A 23986-nucleotide genomic window follows, 5' to 3' on the forward strand; every position below is an offset into this window, starting at 1 on the left:
AAAGCTCTTTGGTCTTGGCCATGGTGCAGAGTTTGGAATCTGGATAGATTCATTGCTTCTATGGACAGCTATCTTTTATACAGGTAATGAGTTGAGAAGGCTCCTAATGTCAGCTCATTACCTGTATTAAGAACTCTTGCTGATTGATCGGGTATCAAATACTTGTTTCCTTCATGAAAATGTGAAGAAATTTATACCTTTACTGAAATGCATTTTCTGGATCTTTTTTGTTAATGTTCTGTCTCTCACTGTTTAAATAAACCTACCGTTGAAATTATAGACTGATCATTTCTTGGGCAAACTTACAAAATTTTTCAAAATCAGAGTATTTTATTACCATTAATTTGTCCAGTTTTTATAAACCTTAAATTTGTACATTCAGGGGTTCAAATGTTTTTTTTTTTCCTTGAATGTACAAATTTAAGGTTTATAAAAACTGGACAAATTAATGGTAATAAAATACTCTGAGAAACCTCTGGTATCAACAGCTGATATCCAGAACCTGTGAATGTTAAATATGGTCTTTCTTGCTTTGTGATACTTTGCCAGACTTTTACTGCATCCTGAGTTAATGTTTGCCGGGTTTTTCCTCTCTAATTTTCCATATAGGGAAACACATGATTGGGTTGCAATTAGATGATTGGCTTGTGTGATCCAGAAAATGTCAAAACCTTTTACCTTCAACACTTTATTGGTTGCTTTTAGTGCCATCTGCTATACAGTGCTACCTCTGCAAAAATCATTCTTACACACACATATGTGAAAATGGCAATAAAAAAGTAATATGCCATGCCAATAAGCTATTTTTCTCACTGCTGAATTAATCATGGCATGTAATGTACATACCTAAATAACTTAAATAACTGAAAATTAAGTACCGTAGACGTAATATGTTGAGCTGATCTCTGAATAGGTCCACCCAGAGTAGCTCCACAGCCACTACAAAACAAGCAACTACTGCAGGCCTGTGGTAATGAATAGATGCGGCCCCTAGGTGACAGCACAGGCGCAAGTACCGCGCTGAGATTTTATACTCGGCGTAAAGCAAACAACATAAAAAGGGTGTACAAAGCATGCTTCTCGTTACACCACAAATGATCAAATTATGGTGGCTAAAGCTTTAGAATAACAGAATTGTTTCCATCCAGAGATTTTCCTGGTAGTCTGCTGTTCTCTTTCTTTCACGTTTGGATCACTCAGTGCCGCACTTTATAAAACAAAGCATTCTACACTGATTAGGAAACAAGCTCATTTTAATTTAGTTGATAGTTATAATAAAGACTTGCGAATGAGAAAAAATTATTTATATTTATTATTTAGGCCTTTTTGGTGGTCATGGGGGGCTATAATAAAACTAAGTTGGTGGGTTTTTTTTGGAAAGATATAATAAATAACAACTACACGGAACAATTTATTGTTTGTTTATATTTGTTTGGATTATTTCACCAACACATAATATCAAATTTGCTAAATTGTAGATTTTTTCCCCTCCACCGTTAATGTTTGTTTTACTCAAGAACGTAACAACATAATTTGGTATATTAGAAAATCTTTACTCTGTAGCACACGATTTTAAATTAAAGTCATATTGTTGGAATTAAATGAATCTGGGGAAAATATGTATCATTCCACCATTTTTTAAAAAAAAAAAAAAAATCGATTAAACAGGTGTCAGACGTCTTTCCCCCCTCGTTAGATCAAGATATATCAACTGCATTCTTAACCACACAGCAAAGACACTTTGATCTGTTCATTAGTTTAAGCTGAAATCTTCTAGAGATCAGATAACAGGGACTATACACCTTAAAAAGCTTCAGTGGCTTTTGAAAGCAGATTCTTGTGGTCACCCCGAGGCGATGTGGCTTTAGGGCTGGGCTGGAATTACCTAATCTTGAATTTTCCATACTTCCTTTTTTTCCACCTATTCATTAATTTTATCTTCTGGAACTTTATTTTTTTTTATTTTTTTTACACTCAAAACTAGAGTACTGTAGTACTGTCTCGGTTATAGGTCTAATTCTGTGCATCAGTATATATTTGTTTTCCTCAATGTTTTTTTTTTTAAGTCTTTCGTGCCAGCTTTCCTCATATTAATGAATTAATGTACACGTTGTTTTACACAGAACCGTATATGGAAATTTTCATAAACGGTTTGGCAATACATTTTGATTTGTCCTCTCAGGTGTAGTTCACTAGAGTGCGCATGCGTACTGCACAGCAGTCAGGTGAAGTCGGCAATGTAAAACTCATGGTTTCACTCATTCGCTGCAGCTCAGCTGGATTACTGCGACTGGAGCCTTGCAGATGTCTGTACTGGAGAGGATAGACTGGAGGGTGAGTTGGCTGCCTCCTGTATTTTCCTCTTACAGATGATCTAATTTGACCAAGCCTGTATCGTGTTTATCGCTTTTGTTTTATTGCTTCCCACAATAACCAGGAGTTAAATTGGGCTGGTGCTGTTCGGGGCTGAGTTCCGACACACTCCTCACAGAGCTCGGTAGACGATCAGCCTCACTTCATCTTAATATAGGTTATCCTAGAGTCCGTTTTTACAGCCACACTCTTAAAAAATTGAACAATGAATTAATGCACTTCCACCTCTGTCATTAAATTTAACAAGCCTGACTAATTACAGCTGTAGGGTATAATATGGCAACTTTCAAATATCACAAGCTTCACAGGGTTTCCCGTAAAAGTCACCTTGTAGATCAGCTCCCTGTTTTGTCAGAAACCACCTTGAAGATCAGGTCTCTGTAGCATTGGGAGATTGTTGCGTGTGAGAGGCCAGGGAGTGAGAAACGAATGCAAATTGGTTGACATCCTGCTTGAACAGGACGGAGGCCTGTGGATTATCTTTTAACCTTCGCTGACTTAACTAGTAGCGTCCAGTTAAAATAACCTGAATATAAAAGGAATTTAAATTGCACCATGTTTGAGTTTGAGTTAGCTACAGCAACAATAATATCCAAGCATATGAAAAGGCTAATGTAAAATGTAAACTTATAATTCTAATGCTCTTATTAAAAAGACTAAACTTATTCGTTTAATATCTACATCATTGGAAGACTAACAGAAAAGTAAACTTAGGGAGGGTCTTTCTTACACTGATCACTTTGAAAACAGTCTTTCTCAGAGTAGAATAAAAACGTAAACCTAGTTATGGTTTAGTCTATATCAAGTCAAATGATATTAATCATAGATCTACTCGTAAATATATATTTATTGTCTAATTTAATACGTTTGCGTTGTACAGACGTGCGCTCTCGTTAACCTTAAGACTACGGAGTCCCTCATTATATAGCCTAAACCTTTACAGCAGCCATTTGGACACGACATGGTAAGTAACTACAGGTGTTACTAATTACAAAATCTTCATTAATGTCATTAGTAGCGGCTGTGTTTGTACATTGCTTCACGTCAAAATGGTTGCTGCGGAAAAGGTCAGTTACAAATGCGTTTTTATCCCCAGCTTAAAGTCGCACGGCGCTATATGCGCTTTTGAATAAACTGTGATTAATGCCAATAATAACAAGGCTTTACTCTATCAGAGACTTTGCGTATTTTCGCTTGAGGCTACTGGTTTACAAACCAGTGGAGTTGCTGATGGTAAAAACTGAAATAAATGCTGAAATTGATTTTTCAGTAAAATTGCTGGTAGGGTACTTTTTCCACCTCTTCAATAATTTCTACAAACAGTTTTTTAAGTTACATTATATAATTTTAAACTGAATTTGGGGGGGGGGAATTACAAGAGTAGATTTTTCCGCCCAGTAAAGTTTATATATTTCTTTTTTTTTTCTTCAGTTATGAACACATTGGAGCAACTTCAATATTACTGTGATCTCCATTAGGATTGTTTACTTGTTAGTAGACTTATCAATACAATGCAAAGTGTGGGTGTTGAAATCAGTTTATAAACCAGCTTTGAACTATATTTCTTAAGTCTGGGATCATAGCAAACAGGCAGATCACTAGGCAGAGCTGAGTCATTGGCTTCTGTGACACTTCGAATGTGTCCGGGCACGGATCCATTTAGACTTTACACCTGACATCAGCTGAGTCGGTTGTCAGTGAAACCGGCTGTCATTAAAATGACAAGCTGAGCATCAGGATTTTTCAAAACCTTACCGGTAGGCCAAACGTGACTAACTTTCTTAGGCCCGTCCTGTGCCTGTTTCAACACAGAACAACATTTAATCAGAGCATTTTTTTTTAAAAAAAATTTGTGCTTGGCATCACAACAAGGCAAAGGGGGTGGAGAGAAACCACGGGATGTCTGCACGTTAAGTTCACAAATTAAAATCTGACACGTACTGGTTTACGTATCAACTGATAACGCAAAACAAAGTGATAAAATACTAGAGCAGCCTCGGGGTGGCATAATACGATTTGAAAAATTGCGAACTGATAACACCAGGTGAGCCTTTTTATTTTTATTTCATGCATTTTTTCCCCTCAAAGTCTGTCCTATTTGTCTTTTGATTAAAACCAGAGTTCAAAGAGCCCTCCTTCCGAGATACTATAAAGCTCAACAAAAATGTAAATGAAGTTAAGAAAGGGCTGCTTGCCGAAATCCTTTGAGCTTTGGAGCTTTTTGAGAGAATAATGCGGCTAAGCCCTCGGGCTTATTGCGGTTTGAAACGTACCACTGACTTGAAGCATCAAAATGTCGCGGGCCTGTTGGAATACCTGTTACTGAATTAAGCATACAAACTGTAAGTACGCCTTGTCGTGGGAAAAAGGTGATCTTTAAGATTATAAAATTATCCAGTCGGTCAAAGCATAACTACAGGGTTTTAATTCTCAGCAATAAAAGGGAAACACACAGTAGCTTGGCTCTCATTTCCTGTCACTGCATTTATGCGTAGTATGTATGTAGGCCAATAATAATTGACCCACTTATCATTATTATTATTATTATTATTATTATTATTGAATAATAATAATATTTTTAGTGGTGGTGGTGTTAAGAATACGAATGTTAACTTTTTTACCTCAAATTAAGACGTTCTCCTGAGAAGGCTATTAAAATTAGCAGCTCAAACCGAACATAGTGATTGGTCTCTAGAGGCAATGCACTGTGTAAAGCCTGCGTATATTACATTACAAGGTCTCGTCAAGAAGCTCTCATTAACGTACAGCAGTAACTGCAACACTTTCACAGGTTCTGACTCATAGTCGTAATATTTTACATGAGCACATTGTCCTGCAGTTCAGTAGAGTGCAGTTTTGTAAATATATATAACTCAAGAAATTATTTCTTTGATGACTGGCTAACACATCTCTGCCCAATGAATCGCTTGCCCAAGAATATAATCATAAAACAGAACACAGTGTCCTGTAAAATTAAAGGTTCAACTACCCATGGGCCCGAGGAGATAAAAGAAGTAAAGATGTTAATGAGAAGCAGCGTTTGCTGCAAGACACGAGAAATAGGGGGGGGGGGGGGGAAGAGGGGGAAAATAGATATAGGCTACACTGGGGATGTTTAATGCTTTGAATATTTGACACCGTACAAAGACACGCTACAGACGGACCGAATTTTGATTGGACAATCACCCCGCCAATCAGGATTTTTTTTTTTTTTTTTTTTTTCCAATTCACTGACATCATCGGACAGGGTGACGCCCACTGTGAGTGGCTGTATAGATATAGTGAAATGCTCATGTTTGCACCAATAAGACTGAACATCACTGTTTTGTCCATAAGAGGGAGTCAAGTTTCTTATGAACCGGTTTCGCCCACTTTCACAACAGAAGTGCTGAGCACTTTGGCAGGAAAGGGGGGGAATATTGCCTGACAACGATTATTTTCTCTCATAGTGGCTGTGGAAACTCATATCTGTAGTCGGATAGTCAGTCGGTAGGTCAGTTCGCCCTTCAGCCTTCGCCCACGACTTTGCCTCCTGCTGCAGCTGAAGAATAAGCGGGTTCATGATCACCAGGAAGCTCTTAATTTCTTCATACCTGGATTAACTCGCGGGCTTCTTTTCCCCCCATTTTTTTTTTTTTCTTTTACACTTTTTTGTTTTTGTTTTTTTGTTTTTAATCTTGCAAGGAAGAGACTTTTTCCTCAGCCAAAATGTTGTGGAAATTAGCCGACAACGTAAAATACGAGGATGACTGTGAGGTGAGTTTCGTAAGAGATGGCCTCCACTAAGTGAGATCAGTGGCACCGAATTTAACAGCAAGAATTGGGTGCTGACTTTTAATCCTTTGGGCTGAAATAATCACGGTAAAATTTGGGAAGGTGACTCATTAGAGGCAGCAATGATGTGCTGCACCAAGGGAGAAAAGTTAGAGTAAAGTTTAGAGAAACAGTGAAAACAGGATGTCGTTGTCAGAATTAAAGCGGGCTATAATTCCTTGTAAAATTAAAGTGGGATCGTGTTCTTATTATTGCTACTCTATATACAAAATAAAATATGATAATGATGATGATAATAATAATAATACTAATAATAATAATAATAATAATGCAATAATCTGAGACGCTGATTGCTGCTGAGAATATTTGCATATGCTTGCAATGGCCACTAAGTACTAAGAAAAATTCCAAATTAACGGTGTCCATTATTGTTTTATCCCGTCTATTTCCCATTTTTCAGTAGACATCGTGCCAGCGAATAATCTGATATTTTATCTCCTTGAGTGACAACCTGCCATGTTGTTGGCATCTTTCTCAGCCGCCTTGTCTCCTCCATTCCTTAGGAAAGGCACGATAGTAACAGCAATGGGAACCCACGGCTGCCTCACCTGCCGGCGGTCAGTCAACACCTCTACAGCCCGTCTACTTCCCTCTCACACTCGGCCAGTTCAGACTTCCAGCCTCCTTACTTTCCTCCTCCCTACCAGCCTATCTCGTACCCGCAGTCTAGTGACCCCTACTCTCACCTCGGGGACCCTTTCAACATCAACTCCATACACCAGTCGCCATCCTCGAACCAACAGCAGCCGTGGCCTGGGCGGCAAGGCCAGGAGGGGCTCGGCGCCCACGGGAGGAGCGGACTCGCGAGTCAGATCCTAGGCTTGGAGGGAGGCTCGTCGGGGGTTAGGAGGGAAGGGTTCCGCCGACCGGAGCTGCTATCTCCACACGCTCACAGTCTAGAGTCGTCGGTTATTGGCGATAATATGGGAATGCATGACATGGGACACGGACTGGATGATGTTCAAGTAAGTGGATTTGATTTATATAATCACTTGACATTATACTTTTGAGGCAGAGACGCGCAAAGACTGAGGCTTATGTGCATAAATGTTTGTGTGAATGCAGTCGAAGTAATGAATATACTGAAAAGTCGTAAATGGATGCATTATAGTGTGTTTTATTGCACTCGCCTGTCATATGGAGATTTAAAATCTCCTAAATGTTAATATAACCAAAGGTCACATATATTCAAAATACTTCCAAGTTAAAGGTACAGTAGTATTAAAATATTTTTATTATAAAATGGCATATATTACGTTATAAGCTTTGCATGAAAGAGACAGAAGATGATTACTAATATGGAGAAAATACCCACCCCAGGAAAAAAGTAGGCTAGCTGAAGCATTTTATAAAAACAAAGCTATGTATGTGTTTACTTACTGCTGCTTCTTTTCTTTGTTATCAGCAAGTAGACGACCACAGTATAATTATGGCAGATCAGACGGTCATCAAAAAAGGTGAGTTTTGACTTTTTTTTTTCTTTTTTTTTTTTACTTTTTAACTGTTACAGCAATTAACAAAAAAAAAAGAAAACTGAGGAGAAATGCTTTTGTACAACAAAATATGTGGTAATTACTGGGAAATGCTGGACCTTCATTTGTTGAACTCTATATACTTGGAAATGACATACTTCTATAGTGGCATGTCAGGGCACTCAGTGTGAGAGTAAGGAAAGGAGGTGTCTTCTGTTTGTACTTACACTGCATACAATGATAATCCTCATAGCCATGCAATGCACTTATTTAAGCCCGATGTGATCCTTAGCCTATTCTGTTGAAGCTGCTTGAATGGATGCCCAGTGGGAAAGAACTGATCCCTTTCATATTCATCAGGCTACAGCTGACATGACATGGAAATTGAGCAATCTCACAAACTGTGTTGACTGTGAGATCCAAAGCTTTGGATCATCTTTAGGCGTGTTAAGCTTGCAATTGCAGCTCTTTTCAGTTCATGTTAGCAGGAAATTATGAGTTGGTCTTGAAGCTGTGTTTGGCTCTGCAGAACCAGATTTTGGTGGGGTGTGGCATTAGGCTTGCATGTGAAGGACAGTTTAGTAATTTGTTGAGACTTGAACTGTTTTGAGGGAGAAACTTATTCCTGCTGTTTTGTCATCAGGGCTCTATTAAACAGACTTAAAGTGAAAGATGAACCCAAGGAACATCATGTTATTATGAACAGTATGTGTACAGTGGACAAGTAGAAAATATAATTTTGCTGAAGTAGAGTTAAGTTTCATTTTAAAATGTAAATGTCACGCCTTAGTTTCTTGTTCATATGTATGTTAAACTTCGAAGTAAAATTTAGATTTTTGATTGGCTCACAATGTCATATTTTGCAGTACAGTGCCAATGTTTTATTCTTTGAAAGCATACTAGCAATTATAGGGTTGCTTTGTAATATTGCAGTATTACAGTACATAACAAGCAGCACGACATTTGCAGAGTGCAATAAACCAAACAGTCTGCATTTGTTACGGAAATCAGTGATTGCTCATTATACTGTTCCCAGGCTCAAGGGCACGCTATGGGCAATCTAGGGTTTCCACTTGTAAACAATGGCATGTCATTCCCAGCAATTTGCCGGAGAGGAGAATTAAAGCACTCATGTGACTTTGTGATTTCTGTCTCAGTATTAGGACTTCGAGGTGGCAGGAACCTTGATCGCTTACAGAGGACTTATTATCAGGGGGGAATTCTCGCGGGTGAGGATGAAGATAGCTGTTTTGTTTTGTAGTGTGCTGTACTGTTTTGTTTGTCTGTCAGTGCTTTTGTTGTGGGATGACATTTAAAAAAAAAATCACAATGTCTAGCTCGATCACAGACGGTGAGACCAATCAATTCACGGTCCCGAGGTCTATTTGTGGCTTAGATGAGGGACGGTCTGTATGTGCGTACCTGTTTGTGGATGGTGTTTGACGTGAGGGCATCATAGCTGTTTAACCATCAGGCATCCGATGTTTCCAAAACCACACATTTCAAAAGGCTTTAGAAGTTGTTTCTTGTATATTTTGGCACAGCAGAGACTGGCTTTCCTTATTGGTGGAGAGCAGCACACGCATACTTCTGCTCGCTTTTCCGCACAAGACACAGAAAGATCAGAGCTTATGCACATAAACAGGAAAAGTACAGATTGGTTTGTCTGATTTATTTTTATTTTTTATGGACCATAAGTCTGGAATAAAGATTGACAATAATTAACAAATCTGACTGCCCAACCACAATCTGTTTTTATGTTCTTTTGCACTACTTTAGTCTTTAGCTTATAAACATTATTTCCCTCACTCTCCAGGGCCTGTCACTCTGCCTAAAGGAAACGCACTAGGTCTTCCCTTCCAGAAAGAGTCCCTGCTGGGCATGGTATCAAATCCCACAGAGGTGTTTTGCTCCGTACCAGGCCGTCTTTCCTTGCTGAGCTCCACATCCAAGTACAAGGTTACTGTGGCTGAAGTCCAGAGACGTTTGTCACCCCCAGAATGCCTCAACGCATCGCTCCTGGGAGGCGTTCTACGCAGGTCAGGGCTCGGTCTCATTCCACGTCACAGCTAGACAGCATTTTCTTTTTCCTTGTGGTTCATAAAAATCTTCAACATGACATGTGAATAAATTTCTATTGATTCACAAAAAAAGGATTAACTAATCCAAAATAATTTCAATTGTTCAAAATTTCTGGTTTTTGCAAACTGTTAAGACTTTGATTATCTCAAAAATAAACCATTATTAAACTGTGGAAGGTGTGGAGCAAGTGATCTGTACACTAAAGCTTAGTAGCCCATGGGAAAGGCTTTTTTTAAAAGCACAGCTTGACTCTGTTGCTCCAGCTCATCATTTTTCCTCTTTTCTTTATTTTTTGCAAGGTTTGTGACATTCTTTGTGTTATGTGCAATTTTTTGTTCAGTGCTTCCATTGGGGATAGGTTGCATCAACATTGTTAGTACCTACCTAAATACGCTGTGGGTGTGTTTTGTGTGCCTGTGTACGTGATTGCGGATGTTAAACTGTGCTAGAGCAGTTGACCTTATGGCACACATGGTAGTGCAGCAGTCTGTTGAGGGACTTCGAGGTTACAGTACATGGTTAACACTCCTGACTGGAGCATTTTGTACTTGGAGTGCACGTTTACCACTTCCCATGTGCCTGTATTAATGCTGACATGCACCCACAGACCCACATATACAATCTGTCTTTTTTTTTTTCTCTTTAAAGTAGGTCACGCAGCAATAGGACTATCGTTAGTAGTGGGACAAGAGGGAGAAGGGGTGGGGGCACTCATACACACATGCCTCTCCAAAGATGCGCCCCTTCTCACCGACCACTGAGGGGGAGAGCTTGTCTGCCAGTCATGCAGAAAACTGAATTGGCTATGGCAAGTGGATAGTTTAAGAGCTTCTGAAAATGCATTTATGAGTGATTCCTCTCTGCTGTGCTTTTGAGTGGAACATCAATTGTTTCAATATTTTATTTTAGGTCAAGAGAGTCTGCTTGTAATTTCTTTTCAGAAGTGTTTGATGAGACTATACACATGAATGTGTATTACACAGGTGTATCTTCCAACTCTTTTTCTGGGTATTTCTTTTAATTTATGGTCTCAAGGGGATCAAATAAACAGTCAAAGGACACAATAATCTTTTGAAACTCCACTGATAGTTTGATGAACATGTCAAGACTATTTGTAAAAAATGTAATGTGTGAATGACCTCAGTTTTTTTTTTTTTTTTTTTTTCTCCTTATACAGAGCCAAGTCAAAAAATGGAGGCCGTTCTCTGAGAGAAAAGCTGGACAAAATTGGGCTTAACCTGCCTGCAGGAAGAAGGAAGGCAGCTAATGTCACTCTACTTACCTCGCTAGTAGAAGGTATGACACATCAGTCATTCGCCCACAGTAAATTCTCTCACTATAATTACAGTTTGCAGTGGCTGGAATGTCGCGTTAGTAGTATGAGAATGTGGGAATGTCAGTGTATTGGCATTGGTATGTGTGTTTCACTTCTTGTGGAAAGGGTAACTAAAGGCAATGTAACTGCAACCTTTTTTTCTGTGTTTAATGTGCCAGACTGTCAGCTACACATTATTTGGTGAGTCATAGTGGTTTGGAAAATTTAGCCAAAATTAGGGTGACTGAACTCATGCAGTGTATAAGAGACTGAGATGACCATTTTCCATCTGAAATACTCGAAAAAATATTTCAGCACTAATTCTGTTACTCCGTTGAGCATGTTGTCTTGTATTACCTAGTGTGCACAGTCACCTCTAAAACTCAAAGTTACATAAATTGTTCCTTTTGATGGAAAAAAAATACTACCAGGCCATACAGCCCTGATTTTTATCGTGACTGTTTTCTGTTGCTGTATAGTTTGAATGACAACAACAGTCATACCTCAGTCTGTGACATTTGATTCTACTATCATCCCAGTATCACTTTAATCACATTTACCTGCCGCTGGCTATAGAAAGATTTTTTTTTTTTTTTTTTCCCTCTCTCACTCCCCACATGCCTAATTTTTCTAAATGTGGTGATGATTCTGTGCAGGAAGATGACTGGAGGCCTGTGTTATTTAGAGACCTTCAAAGCTGAATTAAGCCTTGTTATCTTGTGTTCGGCTTGCCAGGAGGGTCAGCTGACCTTAAAGCTTGTGCTTCTGAATAGCTGCCAGCATTTTGAATACTTGTACGTGTCTATCAATAAGCGGTGTTGTTGGCATCTCGGGCCTGTTTTGGTAGCATTTATTCACATAAACCCTTTATGACCATGTAAGTCAACCCTGAAGACAAAAATGTATCAATCTGCGTTGCTCTTCTTACCTAAAGCTAGAAGAATCAGTACAGATGATTATTCTGCAGTTCAGCTGCTTCACTTCATGTCCCTTCATGCTTGTGCATATCTGTTCCAAAATGGGACTGCTCGTGTACTGCTTTTAAACTAATAAATTGCTCTGCTGCTGGACAGCTTAACAATCTAGTATGTCGAAGGATATGTTGTTATAATATCTGTCTAAATATTAATATTACAATATATTAGTATTATATTTATTCACAAGTATTAATTTGTGGTTAGCAATAAAGTTGCAACTTGAGTGTTTTCTTGGATCTATGTAATATTATCTTTTTCTTTTTTGTCTTAGGCGAAGCTGTTCATTTAGCAAGAGACTTTGGTTATGTGTGTGAAACTGAATTCCCTGCAAAGGCAATTGCTGAATACCTGGGTAGGCCACATGTGGAGCGGAATGAGGTTAACTCGCGGAAGAACATGCTCCTTGCTGCCAAGTAAGTGTATTTTCAGTTATTGTGTTTTAATCATTGTGTAGCATGACAACCTTTTTCAAAAGCTGGTTTTATAGTATTTGATCAATAGAAAGCTGTATTTTCTAAATCATCTGAAGCGTTATCCGTTTTCCAATTAAGTCACAAATCGGTATATTTTTCACATCCTTAGTTATTCTGCTTGTCTACCCACAGGCAAATCTGCAAAGAGTTTACCGATCTGCTCACTCAGGACCGCTCACCTTTGGGCAACGCTAGGCCCGCTCCCATCCTGGAACCTGGAATCCAAGGCTGCCTGACTCACTTCAGTCTTATCACTCATGGCTTTGGCTCTCCAGCCATCTGTGCTGCCATGACTTCGCTTCAGAACTACCTGAATGAAGCGCTGAAACAAGTGGACAAGATGTACCTGAGCTCTGGTAGCGACACCCAGGGATCCTCAGACAGTGGAAGTAAATCTACTGACAAAATGGACAAGCACAGGAAATGAGAGCTTAAAGGAGAATCCCTATGAACTTGAGATTCCCAGAGTCCCTTAAACTTGCTGCCCTGTCTTCCCTTTTGGACTTTTTAAAAAAATCAATATTTGGTATTGTCTTTTTGAGAGCTGCATTTGTGTGTGAATGTGGTGCTCACACTGTAAATTTATAGTTTGACAGGTTGGGGATTTTTAACAACCTGTCACAGCAGGCTACAAATCAGTTACTGTTGGCACGTGTGTTGAATGCTCTGGATTGGTCCTAATGGGAGCCCGCTCCGTGAAAGAGTAAAGCCCTTTTCAGAAATGGCATGTGTGGCTTCTTCTGTCTGCTAAAGCGACAGGATTGTCATTTAGTGACAAGGAAAAAAGTATATATTTATGTTCATATTATTGCTGTTTAGCACAGTTGCTATTCGGCATAAGCTAGTGAAATTACAGTCATGACTTTCACAGAGAAGTTGCTGGGGTGTGCGTTCATACACCAAAGCAATGCGATAAAATGCTGTTAGATTCCTAGAAAGGAGTACATGCCTGAAAAGGGGCTTAATACATGCCACATCATGCTAACCACTATGCAGTTACATACAGTTGCTAGTGGCCTACTGCTACAACCACAGGGCCTGTATTCTCTTGAAGAAGATGAGGGGAAACAAAATGCATTCTGCGACTATTTTCCCCCCTCCCTTGTCTTTCTGTCTTTCTCTTTTTTTCCCTCATCTTCCCTAGAGGACATCATTTCAAGATGACTTTCTGTGGCTGTGAATTCCTCTCAGTTTTCTCCATCCTGCTCAGTCTGGGGGCAAATCCACTTATTTCCTGTGTCTCAATTGACTTGCAAAGGACAGTTTTTATGTGTGAGAGAAAATCTACTTAGTTTTCTTTATTTTTGTGCTTTAGTTGTACCATTACTTCAGAATGGATCCAGTGTTATTGTGTTTTTGTTCATGGGAGTTGATTTGAAGCTTGTGCAGGCCTGGATGAGAAAAGACAGTTGGTTTTCTCATCTCAGCCTGTGCTCTTTCAGAAACCAAAAACTTTAAAGTGCCCCCATTATGCCAATTTAGAGGCTCATTATTTTATTTTTGTGGTTGTATACTGCTACAGCACATCTCTTCACCCTCTGAAACACTCAGTATTAGTGGCTGCATTAGGTTTTAGTTCACTGCTTATTCTTTTTTTGAGGGCATGCCAAACTAGCTGCTAGGTGTGCATTATGCCACCATGTTACACAGTGACGTAAATAACAAAAAGAAAAGTCTGGACTTCAAATGATGCATTTCAAGCAGTTTAGGAGCACTGGTTTTTGCAGGAGAGAATAACTCACTTTGATGTGGACTTGATTTGTTTTTGTTTTTTTAAACTTTGCAAAACCTTTTTCTCATGTGCAAAAGTGATTTAACAGACTACATGATAGATAAAATCCCAGAATGCATAGCAGGGGCACTTTGAATTTGCTATGACAGAAGCCTCCTCAGTGTTTGTGGATTACAGGCGTTGCCATGGATCCATTGTTACTCAGTCTTACAACACATACAGTACATAGTCGTGAGAAGTTTGTTTGTTTGCTTTTACTTATTATTTTTTTGTGAACAAGTTATTCATTAAAAACAACATCCAAACTGACACTAACCTACCAACAAGCTCACTTCTGCCAGATTGTGTGTTGGTTGTGAGAATGCGTGCGTAAATGTACATATTTCTTTCTTTTAAAAAAAAAAAAAAAATGTTTTTAGAAATTAAATTCCAAGCATAGAATTTAATCCAGTGTCTTGTCCTGGATGTAAATATTTTCTAATTTATGTTGTAATTTAATGGGCTTGTGTAAATAATGGTATCAGTTTGGTGCATGGTTTAACTTTTTATGAGGATGTGTTAAAATTTTGTAAATCAGTTTTTTTTTTTTTGTTTTTTTTTTTATAAACTAGAGTGTAGAAAGTGGGGGATGATATACATTTTTGAAAATATGTTTTAAAAAAATGCTGTTCTAAAGTTTCAGGAAAAAAAAAATAAATGACAGCCTCAAGCCTGATTTAGTGAGTCAGTAATGTTGCCTAGGCCACACACACTTATTTATTTATTTATTTTTTTCTTAATGGATAGCACTTTTGTTCTGTAGCCTCTTTTTCAGCAGTATCACACAGATGATGGTTAAGTCATGTGTTGAAAGACTTTGCTATTAATAAACGGCAAAGAAAATCCCCTACTAAACTAATGAGAACAGTAGCCATCATTATGTGCTCTCACTTAGCGTCACAAATAAGCTGTGTTGCTCAGTAAAAGCACAGACCTCAAAAGTACATCATGTGATGAACAAAGAAGTGCAGCTTGGAGAGGACAAATGGGTTGTTTATGTTAAACTTGGAAAACTATTGAATCGACTGTACTAACAGTTCAGCATTCAACATCTATCCTCTGCAGCTTGCCAATATTTCCTTTACATATGTTTGGAGCAGGTGTGATATTAAGTGCCATTAAGCCTACTTGCAAGTTTCTTCTTTGGGAATACCGAGATGCAAATTTGTGACTGCAGCTAAGAATTTAGTTAAGAGAAAATGAAGTTATGCAAAACTGTCTACTTGTTTCATCATCACTTGTCTGTTCGGTCCTTGCTAATTTCAGAGATTCGTCTGTTTGTGTTTCACATAGGAGTAACACTTATATGAATCAACATAGAACATATAGCTGAATTGAAAGGTATAACAACAGCACTGAAATGCACAAAAATATTTGACATCAGTGTTTCTCTTTGTTTTATATTAGCTTTTGGGGTCAGTGGGTGAAACAAACATTTCCCCAAAACCAAGCCACAGGTTATAAAGGAAGCAGCAGCAGCAGCAACTACCTTGCAGTTAAACAAGTATCAGCCTCTCCCCTCAGAACCTGTTTAACCAGACCTGTCAATGCAGTGGCTCGCTGCCCTCACAGCGGTTGACTTTAACTGCCTTCAGTTACTCGTGTTAGCTTGTATGCTTGGCCCTGAAAGGGTAGATAATGGGTGGAGGAGGTATGGGTGAAATTTAGCAGAGAGAAAGAGGAAGGGTTTTTTTTTTAGTGCCTTTGATGACCGGCTGAACATGGTTGAGGAAGCACTGAGGATTTGATTGGAGGTTGACCTTGTTTCTTTATGCCGTCTCTTTGTCACATCACAAAGTTTGTTTTGGCAGATGTGAGCTGTTAAGTACACACGTCCCATTTGTTTTTTTTCCCCCCATCTTTTATTGTCAGTAGAATCAATTCTATCTTGGCACATTCGCAAGGTTGGAGCTAGTCAGGTGATCAGAGTTGTTAAACGCACCTGATTTTACATATAAAATAATCATGTTTTCAGTTAGACAACAGTTGAACGGCTTTGTTCAATTCCTTGTACGTGTTTTTTCCAAAACACAGGCAACATCGCAACTGGTCAAACGTTTTCTTCTTAACTGTGAGACCGTGTGAGTAATTCGCTTATGACACGCCTAATGTAGCTGGGAAAAGGAGGCGAGCATAGACTTGTTGCGCTTACCTGTTACCTTCACTTCTTTTTCTCTTATGAAAGAAGAGGAACTCATGTACTTTTTTCTTTCAAAAAAATAGATATTAGAGATTATATCTGACATGTTAATATAATCTTCAGCTTTCATTAGGATGCCCAAGGCTACATGTCAACTCCAGATTCACTGAACTGTAGCTGTATTCTATTCCAGCTCTGACTGAATGACCTTTCCATGTAGGTCAAACCAAGTCAGAGGATGAAACTGTAAGAGAGAGGAAAAAAAGGCCAAAAAAGAGACTACTTGATGTGATATTTCCCTTTTCTAAAACCTTGTTTGGCAATAGTATTGTTGTTTTTATATTACTTATCGGCCTAACAAGTTTACTATATGCTCTTACTGTTACAATTTTTTTTTTTATAGATTTTTGCCCAACTTGTTTCCAGACACTTAGAACTTTACAATTACCATTTTAGTTAACCACTTCCCTTCCCTGTCTTTGAAATCTGTTGTACATTAAGGCTCATTTGCAGTCAGACTAATCGCTTGCTTGCAGCTCCCAACCACTGAAACCACTTTATGAGTTAAAACATAGCCTTAACGTTCCATGTCATAAGTGGCAAGTAACACAGATGAGAGTAGTAGTGTAAATCACGAATCTGAATTAAAAAAAACCCTGGCCCTGTAAACGCAGAACCCAGATGATCATTTTAATATAAAAAAGTCTCTCATTTGGACAAAAATAGGAACAATCTGGTCTTTACATGATTAATAGTGCCATTTTGGTGCCACTGAGGAATGAGAGTAAGGAATGAGGAGCTATATGAAGAGCGAGTTGACTAAAAGTACTGATGCAGACCGTGATGCATTCTGATAAAAGTTGATGCAACATGGTCTGCATCAGTGCTGGGAAAAGCACAAGAACATACCAGGATAAAATAAAATAAATCATACTGAAGTAAATGTACTTAATCTGATCTTAACCGCAGAGGAATTGCACCTTTAATGAGTTGATGTTGTACTTTTAGGGTAACCTCAAGTTCTGTGACATTTTTCCGTTCACTGTCGACCCCTTCTCGTTGGGGTAGGGGGTGGGGTGTAACTTCTTTTGTGTTGGAGTCAAACTATTTTTTTATATACTGGTTATAGAAAAAAATCACAGAAATACCCACATTAATATGACTAATAGAAACTGACCTTACATAATAGTTTCTCTAGAAAGAAAAAGGCTTCTTATGTTTAGTCAAGACTGAAGATGAATTCTATTTTGTTACTGTATTATTCATTGTGACACATGTGACAACTTACCCAAACAAAATTCAGCTTTTTTCAGTTGAAAAAAATTGTTTTGCAAAGATGTGGAATAAAGTCTGTGTGTGCATGTAGTTTTAGTTACTGCAGGCCTCAGTAGAATTCCCCAACAACACACAGGCAGAAGGCAGTTCTTTGTTTCCAGTCTGATAATGTTCTCACTCCTGCAATCTTACTTGTAAATGAAAACAACTGAAAAAATATATTTTGGGAAGAAAGAAAACAGATGGGGTGGGGGCGGGGATGAGGCATATAATGGATAATATATGTGTGTTAGAAAATGCAGAAAATCAAGAAAAGACCAAAGAAAACAAACAGAGGCAAAATTGGCCTTTTAAAGTCATCTAGGCCAGCAGTTAGTACTTACTGTACATGATGCGATGGACTGGCTGTTTTAAATTGAAGGGGAAAGTGTAATTAACTGTTGATCAATGTAAATATATTTAAAATGTAATAGTCGTAAAGCAAATGTGTCTTTGCTCTACTTTCCTGGTATGGCTGAGGAATGTTTGCGTCTACTCCCAGAGTGACTCACTGGCATTAAATAACACCTGAGTTACAGTAAGTCTGTCAGTATTTGCCTGCTGAGATGCAGTCAACAGTTGTCAAAGACCATGGCTAATTTGTGTCTTGACAATACTCACTGCTTTTTATATGTTCACTGTGTATCTGTTATTATAGCAGCTGTTTTGTTATCCCTAATTCCATAATTATTCCCAAGGCAACCTCTACCTTTTATTTATGAGAAACCTTTTAAAGATGCCAAAGAGGTTCATCTTTCCGTGACAAACCACTTTGGCTAGTAATTGCTGCAAAGGAAGTTTATTACAATGCGTGGTTGATGGTATTTGAAAACAGCAATAATAATTCCGAGTTGACTCTAAGTATTGAACCAAATAAAGCTGAAAATGAGACATAATGGTTCCAGTTATATAATAAGTAGAATCATATATCAAGCTATCAACACTGATCTCAGTTGAGAGGTTTTACATTTGTGAGTGATTGTTTTTGTGCGAAGGTTGGGGGTAGGGTGAAGTTATATTTGGTGGAAAGAAGTTCAATAATGAGAGCATTAAGCGACTATGGTAGGGGGTGAGCTGGGTGTGCGTGCATGCATGCTGTGTGTATGCTGGGGGTAGGAGTGCTGGGGGTTGGGGGGGTTTCTGCTTAATCCCTGAGGAAAATGTGGAAGAAATTAATCTAAATTACAAGGATGAAGCTAGTCTGGAGTCTGGGACTGGAAGAGCTACAGAGGAAAGGCGAGTGAGAGGGAGGGAAGAGGGGGACCGACTCTTTCTTTCTTTCTTTTTGGTTGGTGTTTTCTTGTTATTTTTTTCCTTTTTTTCCCCTCATCCTGTGGGAATGAGGTGGTCTGTCTTCCTTCCTCTCTGGCTTGCCAAGCAGATGCCCCTCCTTCGCTTGCTCATGAATGGGCCTCTTTCCAATTAGTTAGCATTGTAACCACTGCCGGTGTGGACAAGATTGTAGAGACCCCTCAGTCCCTGTTCTCATCCTGGTGCTCACTCACAGACAACAGATGTTTTGGTTTCTCAGGGAATACGTGTTTCTTTGCTGGCTTCTCCTAGTGTCAACAGTGAAATGAAGGTACTTTGCAACTCTTTTCAACCTGCCACATCTCAGTACTCTCAGAGGGTGGAGAAGAATTAGCTGTAGAGGAGACCTTGATGGTCTCCCACAATCTTATATAAGCTAATTCGTACACAGAGTCCACCACCAGTAAAAAGCCCTTACTACTTCCTCATTTACTCGCACACAAGAACAGATAAATTAACACAGGATGGTTGCCGCCACTCATCTATTTAATGAAAAGCATCTGCCGTCTCCCCTTGCTAACCAACATACAGGCAAATCTTGTTCACCTAGGTCTGAGTGCAGTAATCAGAACAAGCTGTTTGGTCAACAAACAAACCTGTAAACACAAAATGTACCAACGTTTATGCATAGTACTGTTTACCAGTTTACCAGAATCAAAATTCATGACCACAGGGAGTATCACAACAGGAGATAAGTAGTCTCATTAGTTGCTCAGATGCTTCTTTCTCAAACATTTTTGTGCAGTCCATTAAGTCTACTGTGAATCAATACAAAACAGAAAAAAATCCTATGAAGCAACATTTGCTGCTTATTGTTGTTACCGTTAATGGGATTATGGCTTAGCAGGGATTATTGATTTGTCTCCGTCTCGCTGCTCAGTTCTTCATTGTCACTGACATGCACATGGCTGATTCCCGAGCCCAGAGTGAAGTCTGTGAACGCATGGCTGAAATAAAGGATAAGGCCGGAGTAATGGCCACGTTCTCTTCACTGTTCATGACGTCTACGTGTGAGTTAAGTAAGCAGTTTCCTCTTTTCTCTATTTTAGTCTTAGATCCTATTCTTGTTGACCTATTTCTTTGGTCATGTTTTTTCATGCTCTCAATGTTACAACTCTTGTCTAATGATCCATTTGCCAGCGTTCACTATCAGTCTCTAGTCTCCGTTTTTTATATTCTTTGTAATTTTTCACTGTGGGTTTTAGGGCATCTACAGCGCTCTCATGGTGCTTCACCCCAAGTGTCAATCAGCCATCTGCTCTCTCTGCTATCTAGACTTCAGGTTTTCCCGTCACTACCTTCCACTCCCAAATCTAGTTCCAAATGTGAAGAAAATAATGTATTTACCTTACATTAAACAACAGCCAATAGTGTTTTTTGTTTATTTATTTATTTTTGTTAGTAGCTGATGATTTATACAAAGAAAATGCCAAAAACAATGGAGTTTAAAAGTGCTGTACTCTTAGAGTTGTCTGATAACTACATTTCATTGGTTTACAATGTTCAGTGACATTTTCATTGGGAGCTCCAACAGTCTTCCAGGTTTGATTGATTGGTTTAAAAAATTGTTTGTGGGGTTGTATTTTGTAAAATGGTAAATGGTAAATGGCCTGTATTTGTATAGCGCTTTACTTAGTCTCTAAGGACCCCAAAGCGCTTTACTACATTCAGTCATCCACCCATTCACACACACATTCACACACTGGTGATGGCAAGTGTGTGAAACCCTTTACTTTTTAAAGTTTACCCTTTAAAAAAGTAAAGGGTAAACTTTGCAGACGCTTGCAGGTTACAGTTAAATTTATTTCTACTGTTTAATATTTTGAGCGTAAATTTGCATATTTTATGTGTATTAATGTATTTATTTCTATATTTTGTAATCCTTAACAGGCTCTGGCATCTGTCAAACTCTTCTGTCATCAAACTGTATTTAGACCAATTCGCATTATAATTTTTCAGTCAGTTGGGGATGATCATGGCTAATCAGTTGATACAGTTTTTGTTTGTCATCATTTTATTTTTTGAAAAACATTTAAATATTGACAAGTTTGAGTCTATTGTTATCATTTTAGTTTAATATACCTTTGTGAACATATTAATTTGCTGCACATGCTAGCTTTTTGTCCACTCTATGTCTGTGTCAAGTTAAAATAACAGAGTATCCAGTATACTGCACTACTATGCCTTATTTAGCTAATGTAGTGAAAACACGCACATGCTTTCAGTCACAAAAGTGAGACTTTATAAAACTACCTAGTTCCTTCAGGAGTTTGCTTGCAGACACAATAAACCATCTAGATTCTGGTTGCTTGAACAATTCAACAGAAAGATTCAGTACCTGCTGTTTGTAATAATAACTGATTGTTTTTACTTCCTGAAGCTGTTTTTTTAATGTGTTAAAATTAATAACATTAATGCTATCTATCTAGTGCTAACTTTTTCTAGGGTGCTTTTCAGTAAAGAAACAAATAAAGTCAATGAAAAAAGTAAAAGTCCAAGCTGTAAAACTAAAACTGTGATCTGAAAGAGACTGAAACACAAGTAATAATCATCCATCCATCCACCAAAATATTTAAAAATATAAATACAAAATATTTAAACATAATATCTTTAATATCTTTAAACATAATAATACTTATATTTGTACTATAGAAAACATAAAAAATAAACATAACAAATAAAGGGAAACCACAAATCTGAATTAAGAAAATTTAATTCCCCAACTAAATATTAATAGTAGAGAGCAAAAAGACACAATGAAAGCACTGACAAGTCACACATTTCATTTTGGAAGCTACAGAAGTACAGAAGAACAATTTAGAGAGAGACAGTTCGACATTTGAAGTAGTTTCATTTTCAGCATAATTGTAAGGTTTCAAAATTTATACTAGATCATCAGATGAAAGCGGCCGCCTGTTAAGATCATGAGGTATGAAGATGCTAATGACGTAATCCGGAACAAGATCAGTAACTGATGACTTTGCTCTCCACAACAATCACAATTCAGGTTGTTGAGTTGGACATGATGAGGGGAAACATTTACAAGCCTGAAAGTGATAGCTGCTACAACCAGGGAGATAGGATATTAAGCATACATGCACATGTGTTTGTGTGTTGTCCTCACTTCAGAGCAGGAATGCCCATAAGCAGGAACTAGCCTTTATGGTTCAGCTAAAGGTAAAGCTCATTACTCTGGCCGACAGTCCCTAACCAGCTGTACTGCACAGTTTAAACTCTGTCCTCGGGCACTTTGACTTTCCACTAATAAAGATAGCAGAGCAGAAGAGAAAAATATGGGATTGTGTAGAGAATAAATACGAGAATGTGAAGCGGTAAGCATGGAGTACGCAAAAGACAAAATAAAATATATAAACATAACTGGACACTTAAGTTTTAGCTAAAAAACAAACAATTGAAAATAGGGCCTTTGTTTAAAAAAAAGAGTTAGACACAACTCCACATATTACAAAAATCAAAAGGATCTCTTGTAAGGTGCTTTTTCGAGGTAGGAAACAGCTAAATGAAAAGATACGTATCTTCCAAAGCAAGAGAAAATAGTAAACATGTGAAGCCAAAGCTGCTTTGAATGGATTTCTTTGACAACAAATGCTTCCAGTATGGAGTGAATCATTGTAAAACCACATTCATTTCCTGCCTGTGTTTATCCACAGAGGGATGAGATACAAAGCTGTCCAGACTTGTTTGCAACGTGCAGGATAGTGTACAGAGAGGGAGATGTGCTCATCTCTGACAGGGAAAGGCCATACTTAAGCAACTTGTAACACTTGCATGAATAGCAGTTTGACAGTCTCATGCTACTGAACAAAAAACAAAACAAAAGAACAAATAGAAGTACTAGCAAGCTTCATTTTTTGAAGTTAAACATTTTTATTTATAATAAAGTTGAAAAAACCCCCAGAAAGTTTTACTTTAACCTTCATTGTCCTACTTTAATCATTAATTAATCAAAAAGCAGCTCTTTTCTCTTTTCTCCTCTTTGCTCATTCCTTCTTTTCCAGCAATTTATTCAGCCCTTGTTTGGCATATGGCAGCCACAAACTTGCATGCCTCTGTTATGTTGGACGCCATTGTGTTGAAGGGAGGGAGCGAAAGGGAGTGAATGTTTACAGTACCTACCCGTGGCATCCGGCCACTACGCTGTTATTGCTTAAAGAGGGAAGGTGGTGATGAAAGGTGTCAGTGTCCATTGGCGGATTGGTAGAGCTCCTCTTTAAACAACAGAAAGAGAGAAACAGGAAGAGGAAGAAAGAGAAACAACAAAGCTATTTTCTGCTGTGGTTTTACTGAAATACGTACAGCATTAGGTATGCAGATCGGACTAAATGTTGCTTTTGAATATTACTCTAAATGTGGAAATCATATCTGTCATAGTGTGGATTAGGGCTTGTGTGCTAAACTGGACAAACACATTTGCTTGTTTTAAATGTTTGAACGGCATAAAGTGGACAAATGCCTTCGCACCAAATGGATTTATTAAAAAAGAAAAAACATGATCTGTTCTGCTTACTTAAATGTTTTGCATTTCTGTGTTTATATGCAGCTGTTTGTGTATGACACAAATATAAAGTAAACAAGCATTATAAAGTGTGTGTTTGTGTGTGACTCACATGCACCTGTCTATTCAGAATATATAACAAGACAAAATAAATAAATTAGCGTGACTGCCACTTACAACGGTTTTGCTGATGCAACCACTGCTGGATAAACGGGCATGTCAAAGGAACAAAACGAGAACATGAAGAGCACAAGGGAGAGAGAGAGAGTGGAGAGGTCCCAGATGCCAGTGATATGAGGGCGATAAAGCTCATATCTCAGCATGTTTATACTCAGAGAACTGCTGCGGTATACTATCTGATTGTTTGGTGAGAAACAGAGGTGCTTCTTATCAAGAGTCATTTTATAC

General features: G+C 38.3%; 1 protein-coding gene across 5 annotated transcripts; it reads left to right on the forward strand.

Annotated features, from left to right (window-relative positions):
- Window positions 1–2195: 2195 nt before the first annotated feature.
- tfap2c (transcription factor AP-2 gamma (activating enhancer binding protein 2 gamma)) lies at window positions 2196–14967 on the forward strand. Of its 5 annotated transcripts, none has more exons than XM_031748274.2 (8): window positions 2196–2334; window positions 6711–7172; window positions 7613–7664; window positions 8837–8908; window positions 9496–9718; window positions 10939–11057; window positions 12325–12466; window positions 12659–14967. In XM_031748274.2, exons 1-8 carry the CDS (start codon window positions 2305–2307, stop codon window positions 12951–12953), a joined length of 1395 nt encoding a protein of 464 aa, XP_031604134.1. In that variant the 5' UTR covers window positions 2196–2304; the 3' UTR covers window positions 12954–14967. The 5 variants fall into 5 exon arrangements, with proteins under 5 accessions (XP_031604134.1, XP_031604136.1, XP_039468355.1 ...); XM_039612421.1 differs by lacking the exon at window positions 2196–2334 and adding an exon at window positions 3376–3440; XM_031748273.2 differs by lacking the exon at window positions 2196–2334 and adding an exon at window positions 5756–6129.
- The last annotated feature ends 9019 nt before the right edge of the window (window positions 14968–23986 follow it).

The sequence above is a fragment of the Oreochromis aureus genome, linkage group 5 (assembly GCF_013358895.1).
Source record: "Oreochromis aureus strain Israel breed Guangdong linkage group 5, ZZ_aureus, whole genome shotgun sequence".
Classification (NCBI taxonomy): domain Eukaryota; kingdom Metazoa; phylum Chordata; class Actinopteri; order Cichliformes; family Cichlidae; genus Oreochromis; species Oreochromis aureus.

What these genes read in the sequence shown, in the direction of transcription:
- tfap2c (XM_031748273.2), top strand. Translation starts at nt 6,082, where the DNA reads ATGTTGTGGAAATTAGCCGACAACGTAAAATACGAGGATGACTGTGAG. An exon ending in CTGGGAGGCGTTCTACGCAG is followed by an intron (nt 9,719 to 10,938) that starts GTCAGGGCTCGG and finishes CTCCTTATACAG; the next exon opens with AGCCAAGTCAAAAAATGGAG. An exon ending in AACATGCTCCTTGCTGCCAA is followed by an intron (nt 12,467 to 12,658) that starts GTAAGTGTATTT and finishes GTCTACCCACAG; the next exon opens with GCAAATCTGCAAAGAGTTTA.